The 9932-nt window shown below is 55.7% G+C and overlaps 1 protein-coding gene across 2 annotated transcripts; it reads right to left on the bottom strand.

Moving 5' to 3' along the window:
• Positions 1 to 2783: 2783 nt before the first annotated feature.
• Positions 2784 to 9008, bottom strand: ATP6V0E2 (ATPase H+ transporting V0 subunit e2). Of its 2 annotated transcripts, XM_057504888.1 has the most exons (5): positions 8831 to 9005; positions 8509 to 8553; positions 7401 to 7448; positions 5005 to 5118; positions 2784 to 4580 (listed from the first exon to the last, which is right to left on the bottom strand). In XM_057504888.1, the coding sequence occupies exons 1-4, from the start codon at positions 8932 to 8934 to the stop codon at positions 5025 to 5027; spliced, it is 291 nt and encodes a 96-aa protein (XP_057360871.1). In that variant the 5' UTR covers positions 8935 to 9005; the 3' UTR covers positions 2784 to 4580; positions 5005 to 5024. The 2 variants fall into 2 exon arrangements, with proteins under 2 accessions (XP_057360871.1, XP_036755594.1); XM_036899699.2 differs by lacking the exon at positions 8509 to 8553 and having other exon boundaries at positions 8831 to 9008.
• Between the last annotated feature and the right edge of the window lie 924 nt (positions 9009 to 9932).

Genomic DNA, 9932 nt, shown 5'->3' with positions numbered 1-9932 from the left:
TTCAGTGATTCTTATGCAGGGTCATTCACATGGAGAGTGGTCTGAGTTAGCCTAGACTTTGGTCATTTGCCCTCACTTTTCTGGTGTTACAAGTGAAGCAAACTGTGGTGGCTGCCAACTGACTTTGCTCCTGGAAACACCAAGGTTTATAAACAAAGGTCACTTCTAGCACACAGATATTGAGATGACTGGGAACAATGGTAACCACCTCTTCTCAATTTCATCTCCTCTGCTCACATCCTATTGCTATCAAGGATCCCTTTCTGTTCAGAGCAATCAAAATTACTCAAGGGGCTTACTTTAGGAGTTCATCGAGGATGGGTGACCCTGCAGCCTGCAGTTCACTTGTCTGTACCTCCTCTTCCCCACAGAGCATCTGGGCTGATGGGTGACCCTATTACAGATCAGAATGTACCAAATCGCTCAGGGATGTTGAGGTGGGAAAAAGTTGCAGAAGACTATGTGTAAGCCTGGTACTAGAGCAGCACCAAGTCGGCAAGGCTCCTTAGCTCTTTGCCCGTTGCTTTCCCCAAGGAGCGCCTGGCACCTAGTAACTGCTTAATAAACATTAGCCGTGGTGGTGGTTGTGTGCCATTCAGGCTATGGTATCATCTGGAAAACTGTCCCTCACAGCCAGGCTCTAAGACCACCACCTCTATCATCAGTGTGATGCACCCACAGGGGTGTCTCTGGAGGTTCAATCCCTCTGCCGGCACTGCCCTCTGCTGGCCACTCTCTGAGTGTGCAGCTTAGCTCACCTTGGCTGCCTTCCAGATGGGCTTGTGGGTTCAGGGTGGCCTCCAAGTGGGCTTCCTTCTCTGCACTACATATGGGGCAGGCAGATCCTGCCCTAGGCCCCTCATCCTTAGGGCTCTTTTGCTTTGTGTAGGTTCTCAGTCTGTTAGAGGCTGACATTTACTGATGGTGGTGTGTTTGTCAGGGGGGAGTGCTTCTTGCTTCAAATGAGCTATAAAGGGACTCCCAGAACATAGCACGTTGGCCCAAACCGTGCACTAAGAGACTCGACCGACCTAGCACGTCCAGCAGCCTGAGGCCACATCCCTGGGACATCCTAGCCCCACAGAGTTCCTGGCTTCGAGATACAGGTGTATTCTCCCTGCAAGCTGCAAAGGTCTTTCTTAAGGACCTGGGAGCCAGTCCTCTGCAGACATCAGGAAGGACGGGCCTCTGCCCCCATTCTCTGTGGGGGACACAGCTGGCCTGGTGGCACTTACACTGACCAACCCATGGGATTTTTCATTTCCTGATCTGCTTGAGCCTCTGCTCGCACCTTCTCCTGCCTCCCTCCCAGCCTCTCTAATGGCCGTCACCTCCGCAGTAGCACCGAGTGCAGATTTCCCTGCTGTCAGTAGTGATGAAGTATGACCGATCTCTCCGCCGTAACTGCTGTCCAGCTGTGGTCATCCTTGACAAGACCTGCTCTCCCCGTGACTCTGGCGTTGGATGAGGGAAGAAATCTGTGACAGGAGAGCCATCCTCACAAAGCACCAGATCCTGGAAGGGAGCCGAGGGCACCTGAGCTCTCACCACCCTCCGTCCCCCTGAATGGCCACACGGGGAGGCGGGCAAATCACTGTGCTGGGCCAAGAGCTGCCAGCCCTGAGCTGCGGAGGCTGCGAGGAGAGCAGGGCATTCTCTCCCCAGGGCTGCCCCTCTGCAGGACCAGAGGGGCAGACACACCTCCTGAGCATCTGCAGGAGTCCAGCAACAGGAAGCCAAGACCCCAGAGGAGGCAAACCCATTTGTGAGGGAAGCATCCATTTGCAAGAAAGCCCTCCCCAGCCCTGGGCCTCAGATCCTTAGCACCTGGACCTGAGGTCCAGAGATGGGAAGGCAGCTGGGGGAGCAGGGGGCCCAGGAGGCTGGTCTGGCTTCAGTCGCAGCTGCAGCCTCATGGGATGCAGCCCCAGGCCCAAGAAGTTCCCCTCCTCGTTTTGTTCCCTTTCGTCTCTCTAGGTCTCTCAGAGGCCCAGGGACCCCCCAGGCTGTCCCTTGTCCAGCTCACCTTACCCGTCCCTGTGCCCTCTCGGAGGCCCTCTGGCGCCCTGGACTGTTCCCTCCCCTCGAATCACTACTGGGATTCAGGTTATACTCACCGGGCTCTGCCCCCGCCCCAGGGTCTGCTCCGGCCTTCCTCACTCTGCACCCGCCCCGGGGCCTCAAGGCTCACTCATTACTTTCTCCTGGGGACTCCCGCCTGGTCAGGCACACCTTCCCCCTGCCCTTCAAACGCCCCATCCTACCACTACGGACACCTCCCCATGGATGCCCCAGACACACCTCATTCACCAGGACACGGAGGAAACCCCAGGTCACCGCTTCCCCTCTGAAACCCCAGTCACTGAGCCATTGCAGCCACCAGGTATGCCTATTGCCCAGCACAGGGTCCACCCCCCAGGGGAGCCCCCACCGAGCCCCGCCTCCTCACTGTCCCCACAGCCAACCCGCAGGCACCTCCAGCCCCTGGGCCTCCAAGCCGCCTCTCACCTGGGGGCCTGTTAACAGGCTCCTGTCTACGTGCACCCCGTGGAGATCATCCTAGGAACTGGGTCGTGTCACTCCCCTTCTGAGGCTTCACATCACCCTTCGAGCTAGCCCGGCCCTCCTCATTCCACATGCCCACACTTCCTGCAGCTCCCCCTGGGCGCTGTCCTCCTGGCTGTGGGCTGCCAGTGCCCCCTGTTCACTCTGGCTTCTGGCCTAGTGCAGGGCGCAGGCCCAAGGCCCTCAGGCACTGAGGAAGGAGGCAGGCCACGCTCGAGTTTGTTGGGACCCGCTTTATTGCACGGCCCCAGAGCCGTGTGCTCTGAAACATGGTGCCCAGGTGAGGGGGGGTCAGAGTTCCACTTGAATAAATCTTCCACCTTCATCTTCCTCCTCCTGCCAGGCCTGGTTCTGAGCAGAACCCAGGACAGCTGGAATGCTTTCCTTCAGCTCTCAGGAAAGCGCAGTTCTCCGGGCCCACATCCCAGAGCCGCAGCATCAAGCAGCTGCCCATCAAGCAGCTGCCCGTCCCCTTTCCTGTGCCCCAGATCCACCCCACGAGGATGGGAACAAGGTGGGCGGGGCAGCAGCAGGAGGCAAACTCACCTCGGCCAAGTCTTGCCGCCACTCAGTAGTCCCTAGACCCGGCTCAGGCCCTCAGTACAATCCACACTCAACACCTCCCACCGCAGGAGGGCCACGGGGGTCAGGACAGGAAGGGAGTCAGGGGACGGGGTGTCAGAGGGAGGCCCCAGTCTGGGCTGAGCAACAGGCCAAGTCAGGAACCCGGAAATGCAGCTGAGCCATATCGCCACCACCTACCACTGTCGTAAAAGGGATGCCCACTAAATGGAATGCCAATCAAATAAATAGTCAATAAATAGGTGAGACTGGCTTCTTCCCCAGGTAGGCAACATGGGAGAACAGGGGACCCCAGTTAGCTTGGGGGCTGTGGGCAAGAGTCTGAGGTCTCAGCCTCCCCTCTCTGGGGAAGATGAGGGCATGGGCTGGGAGGGCCTGGGTTCCCTCAGGGCTGATGCCCACACATTGTCTGCCAGCCCTGGGCAGGCCAGGTTCTTCCCCATCACCCACCACCGAGCGCCGAGCCCAGGTCACTCCAGGCAGGCAGGTCTGGTGCAGGCCTCAGGAGCCAGGGTGGACCCAGCGGCCCGCAGTGCTGCCCAACCACTGCCCACACCCGCCTCTCTTCCTCCTCCTGGCCCCAGGTGACCTCGGCGCTGCTGTGAGGGGCTCTGAAATCCGTCCCCACTGCGGCCGAGTGCGGGGGTCCTGGCCCAAGGCAGGAGCTGCCTGCAGTCCCTTCCGGCCCATGAAGTGCTCACACTGAGCCTCTGAGCAGGCGGGGAGCCCATCCACAGAGGGGAGGCCGGGAGGGAGGTGGGACAGCATATTCTGAAGAGACACCTTTCTGAGCAAGCCAACTTAAGTGACTTTGTAACTTAAAGGATGCTAAACATAGGTTTCAGTCTGGGTCTAAATAACTATGTTGCTTTTGTGAGTGTGAAATGTTTTCCCATTACTTCAGCATTTTCAGAAATTTCACATCTACATGTGTCAGAAAATTAACGAATTCCAAGGAAGGCCTTTGATACGCCAGCTGACAGAGCGCCTCCGCCCCACGGGTGAGGAGGTCCCCAGACAAAGATGCATCCTGAGCTCACGCAGCAGGATGGCAGCAGCGCAAGGACGCCCAGCCCTGCCTACCGGCCCGGCCCTTCCTCCCTGGCCCGGCCCACCCCAGGCTCGGAGCACTCCGGGCTGGACACCCTTCCCCACAGGACACACAGCCTTCCTTGGGCCGCCCCATTTGTAAAAGGCAGATCCCACCTTTGCGAGCTGCTGGGCAGAACCTACTTGGGAGGCACAGTGGAGGGCTGAGGGATGGGCACCTCCTGCTCCAGCCTGACTCTGGGCTCGGGGCTTCCCGAGACCTGGACTGGCTGTGGAGGATCTCAGGGGAGGGGGCACCCAGGGGCCAGAACACAGCTGTGGGGGTGGGGATGGAGGGGTCCTCAGGGACAGCCGAGCCAAGGTCATCCAGACAGCTGGGGCACCTGGAAAGCACATTACGTGAAGGTGTCACCCCCTCGCCATGGAGACCCCTGCCCCACCAGCCCCTACCCGGACAGCCTCTTGGCCCTGCCACTGCCCTGAACACTCAGCTTACCTCCACCGTCCCTCTGTCCAGTTAGCATCTCACTGCCCCTGTGCCCGGCCCTCCCTCACTCAGAGCAGATGCTGCATCTGCAGCTCCCCACTCTGTGACCAGCAAGCCCACAGTGGCAGTGGGGCCCCGCATGCCTCCCCAGGGACCTGGGTTTCCACACATCCCTGGTGTCTGCCACAGTGCCGGGCAGGAAGGGAGTAGGTGTTCTGCTTTTTATTTCCTGAACATACAATGCCTGAACGCAGAGGTGAACTCTTACAAAGGCCCTGCCTGCTCTTCCTCCCCACCCACAGGGCCTGGGCCCCAAGTACCTGGGCCGAAGCAGTAGCGGTCACTCCCACAGGAAGCGCACGTACCAGATGGTCTCATTCTTCAGCTGCGGCCCGAACAGGGGGTTCAGCTGCGCCAGGATGGTGATGAGCCAGCTGCCGGGCACAGCACAGGGAGGGTGAGGCCAGACACAGAAGGAACGCCACGTGCCCACCTCACACGAGCACATGACCAACCCAGCAGCCACAGGGTTCTCTGTTCGAGAGTGAAGGGTCCCACGGAGCCATCCACGCTCCAGCTAGCACGTGGCCTCGGGCTGGGCTTAGTGGGATGGTTTAGGTTTGGTTTGATTTCATGTTTTGTAGGTTTCTAAGGTCCCTGGGTTGAGGCTGGACTCTGGGATTAGGGAAGAGGGAAGTGAGCCTCCAGCTGTGCACTGGGGGCGGCTGCCAGCTGTGCCCTAACATGTCTCTGGTCCGGGCCTCCCCAGTCTGCACTTGGGAGCACGCTAGGGCGGGTCTGACGGAAAGCACATCAGGACCACTCCCTCTTAGGAGCAAGATGAAGAACGACCCCATATGCAGGGCTGATGACCGGAGTGCACCACCCCGGGCCTGCTGGGGACAGGACAGGGGCTGTCCTCCAGGCCAGTGAGCTCTCCGGGGACCACTGGCAAGCTGCACTGTACTTGGAGCGGGTCAGGCCCTGCCATCATGACTTCCTGTGCCCACAGTAGCAGGCTCCAAAGACTGTGGAGGTGCGTGACCTCACATGCCCCAAACGGCGGTACCAGGGGTGCCATCTGGTTTTGTAGGATGGATCCCACTCTTTCACCTCTGAATCCCCAAGGCAGCCAGTCACATGTTTGATGCCCAGGAAACTATCAGAAGTTGTTGCCTGCCCATTATCAGCATTATCCTGAGTTTGTGGCTTGTAAATATAGTTTCTGGGCATGACATTTCTTAAGTTGCCCCACTTTTCTAGCCTGTCGGTATCTGATTTGCACCCAGCTTTCCTTCCCCTTATGATTTGGTATTTTCAATTACCCACATCCTGGGTATACTCTTTCTTCCCCATGCTCCCAGCTCCCATCCTCCATGTCCTGGTCTCTGAGGCATCAAACCCCAGCCCCTCAGAAGTCCTCCCTGGACAGATGAGGACATTCTGCCAAGCCCTGAAGGACAGAATAACAGCATAGGGAAAGGGCCTTAGAGACACTTGGTCCAGAGAGAATTCTGAAAAACCATATGCCCTCATGCATTTAAGCTATCATCTAAGGGTCCTCATTATTTTTCATCTTTGTGTGTGTGTGTGTGTGGTTATTAGGAAGCAGAAAATATTAAACATTATATAAAGTAAAATAAGAGAGAACTGGCTAATAGTAATAAATAGCTCACGATCTAATTAGATAAAACAGGTTTTAACTATATAACATGCACCAAATCTGAAATCAATCATGTAAATTTTTAAATGTGGGTTTTATCCTATGGATGTTGAAAATTTTGGCAGTCCTGAGAAATAGTTGGTACTTTTAAAAGAATGTGTTACCTTTTAAAGAATCAGCACTTCATCATGTTACCTGTCCTATTTTGATTGTTCTGAATTCAGAACATCCCCACTATGCCAAGCTTAACCCATAAAAATAGTTAATGAGACCTAGGAAGATGGGAAGCCATACAGGCTTACTTGGTTGATTATGAAAGAGGCCTCTCTCAAAACCAGAACCTGGGGCTCACTCCTCAGTCTGGCAGCCAGGATGACTTAAAAAGGAGCAATGTAACACAGAAGGATCAGGGCAGGATGGAGGGTGTCTTTTTTTGTACAGGTGGGTGGGCAACGGTGAATGGCAATTTTAGAAAGAGGACACCTGAACATTAAGGACCTGGAAATTGATTCCCTCACACTATCCAGGTACTCACAATCCTTGGAATGTTTATTCCCAAGGGTCCCTTTTCCAAGTGTGAAGACTACTGCTCATCTGGTGGATCAAAAAGGGGTTGCACCCAATCACCCAGCAGCATGCATTGAAATACAGATCCCCAAGTGCAGATCTTGAGATGTGTGGTTTAGCGGGCCTAGGCTGGAGCCCTGAACACTGTTTTACAATCTCTCCAGGTGACTCTGATGCCCAGTCAGATATAAAAAGCACTGAGCTGGCCCAATTCATTCATTTCACAGATGAGAAAATACAGCCTATGGACATTACAAAGCTTGTCCAGGTGACATAATTAGAACCAGAACCCAGAATTCATGACTTCCAGCCCATCACTCTCCTTGCCATTCCAAACAGCCTCCTCTCCTGTGTTCTACAAATTCAGTCTTTCAAGAGCTGAATCTGTCACTACCAAGACACAGGGGAGAGCAGAGCTAGGGAGAGGAGGGAGTAATGGAGGGCAAAGGCACTCGCTGACTTGGAGCTGGGGACAGTGGTACTTACAACAGGTAGCAGCAGACAGCGGTGGCTACCAGCATGGTGATGATCACTCTGCAATGGAAGAGATGTCAGGTCGGGATGGCTGGAACAAGCATCCTCAGAAGGCCTGGCCAGGGCCCAAGCAAGTCCTGGTGTTGGCCCCTTTCTGACTGGCCTTCCCAATGCCACCTGAACACAGGAAGCTGAGTCCTCTCAGGATTAGAACTGCCAGATGGAAAATAAAGCTCTAGGTGTCACCTCATGGGGATGCTGACCTTGACTACACCCAAGTCACATTATGAATCCTTCCCTTCATCTCCCTTCTCCATCACCTGCTATTTCTCCATCTTAGTGCAGCCATGTTGGGAAAAGACACTGCACAGAGCTGCAGTTGCAGCAGTCCATTGCAGAGCGGTCTCTGGAATTAAAAAGTCCCTGGACAAAGAAAAGGAAAACAGAAGAACAGAAGGCAGGGCAAGAAGCAACGAGTGTGTGAGCCATCCCTGAGGCAGAGTGGGCCGTTACAGAGAACAGGGACTAGCTACCTGTGTCCACTCAAAGAAGCCTGGAGGCAGAAGCTTAAAATGGAGCAGGAGAGACTTCAGTTAGACAGAAGAGATCACCAAGGTTTGCAGGGGAGGTAAGACAATGAAAGGGTCACCAAAGTGAAGCTATGTGGGCTTAGCCCTGCAGATCTTGAAGAACAGAGGCAACACCCATGTGCCCAAGCAGCCTCCAGCCTAAGCTAAACCTAATCCAAACCAGGCCCTATGAACTCGGACCTAAAGCACCTGAAGTTGGTACCAGAGAAATTAGCATTTGATCCATTCTTTGAACAGTAATAAGCTCCGTACTCCAGTTTTGTGCTGGGCACAGGGGTCTACAGTGGGGACCAAAGCAATCTCCAACCCGGAGGAGCTCATAATCAAGGGGAGATGGCACTTATGAGGACGATATGAAGGAGCAACGGGTAAATGGTGCAACAGGTACCAAAAAAACAGTGATTATGGCTAAAAATCATTGGGGACATAGATGTGCCACGCACAGTTGTTTTACATGTATTATTTCGTGTAATCCTCACAGCAGCCTTAAAGGGCAGGTTTACCATCATCATCACCCCCATTCTACTTACGAAGAAGGTGGAGCTTGAAAGGGTGACATTCGCTCAAGGTCACAGCTGGTGAGATGTGGAGAAACTGCATCAGTGGCGACACACAGCCTTTGCCTTTACTGGCTGGACAGGGTGACCTGACTCTGGCGTGAGCGGGCTTTCCACCCCTCTAAAGCCCTACCGTTTCCGCTCTCTGGCCTGTTCCCGGGCTGAAGGCGGCCCAGGGCAGGCGGGGGAGGAGTGGGGCGCCGGGCGGGCCTCAGGCCAGTGCTCGCCGCCGGGGTGCGGTGGGCCCGGCCGGGGAGGGGTCCACAGGGAGGCCGGGCCCGCGCGCCATCCTTACCCGCGGTTGGGTCCTTTGGGCACGAACCAGGGCCCGGCGATGCCGATGAGGCCCCAGAACGTGGTGAAGATGACTACCGGGAGGGCGAAGGAGTGCGCCGTCATGGCCGGACGCAGGATGCCCAGGCCGGGGGGCAGCCGCTCCGGAGCGCAGGGAGCGAGGCTGGCGGCAGACCGCGAGCGCACTGGAGCCCGGTTTGCGCGTGCGCACGAGCGCGTCACGCGGGGGCTGGGGCGGGGCCGGCATCCCCAGGAGCCAGGTCCCGTTAGCTTTGATCGGCTGCTGCGGTTTCCCAGATTTACAGGACAGCGGCGAGTGTCTAAATAAACTCTTCATTATTCAGATAGCAAAAGGTTGAGAATTAAGCATGGTTTTTAAACTTTATTTGAACATCTTTGAAACGAGAGAAAACATCCCTGGGCCAATCACTCAGTGCCCTCGGCTCAAGACGTCTGGATGAGGGAACTGGCCAATCTTCACACCGTCTTGCTAAATACCCTGGGAACTCAACCTGGGCTTCAGAGAGGAGCGAAAGGTCTGGAGGAGATGCACACTACCATGTCTGGCTAGGACAAGGCTGAGGACCATCCCTCCCCCGGGGTCTGTATGGCTACAGAAAGCGCTGTCAGCCATAATGCTGGTTACTCTGAAAGTCAGACCCTGCGGGTATCAGTCAAGCAATGTGTGAGTGGTGCAGCCAGGCTCCTGGCAGGGAAGGAGGGTGGAGGTACGAGGCGGCTAGGACTCTGGCCAAGGCAGTGCTTGCTTCAGTTATTCCCTATACCCTTCAGCCTGTTCTCTTGTGAGGCAAAAATAAGCCTCTCCAACTGTGGGATCTCTGGGCCTTGGGGTCTGAAACAAGACAGAGGGCAGCCTGAGCAATGTGTGCTCACTGCGTCTCAGCCCTAGGGCCCTATACAAAAAATGTCCTCTTTGCCTTTAGCTGACAAAGAGGAGCCAGGGCAAACCCAAGTTCCTTGAGAAACTTGAGTAGTGAGTGCAAACCCCTATGAAAAACGGCATTTTCAGTCACCCATTCCAAGCAGCCCAACTTTCTCAGGGCCCAGATGAAGGAAGGCAAGGTGCATCCCCACCTGGGCTC

This window comes from Manis pentadactyla, chromosome 7, assembly GCF_030020395.1.
Source record: "Manis pentadactyla isolate mManPen7 chromosome 7, mManPen7.hap1, whole genome shotgun sequence".
Classification (NCBI taxonomy): Eukaryota; Metazoa; Chordata; class Mammalia; order Pholidota; family Manidae; genus Manis; species Manis pentadactyla.
This window is presented reverse-complemented; position numbering and strand designations above follow the sequence as displayed.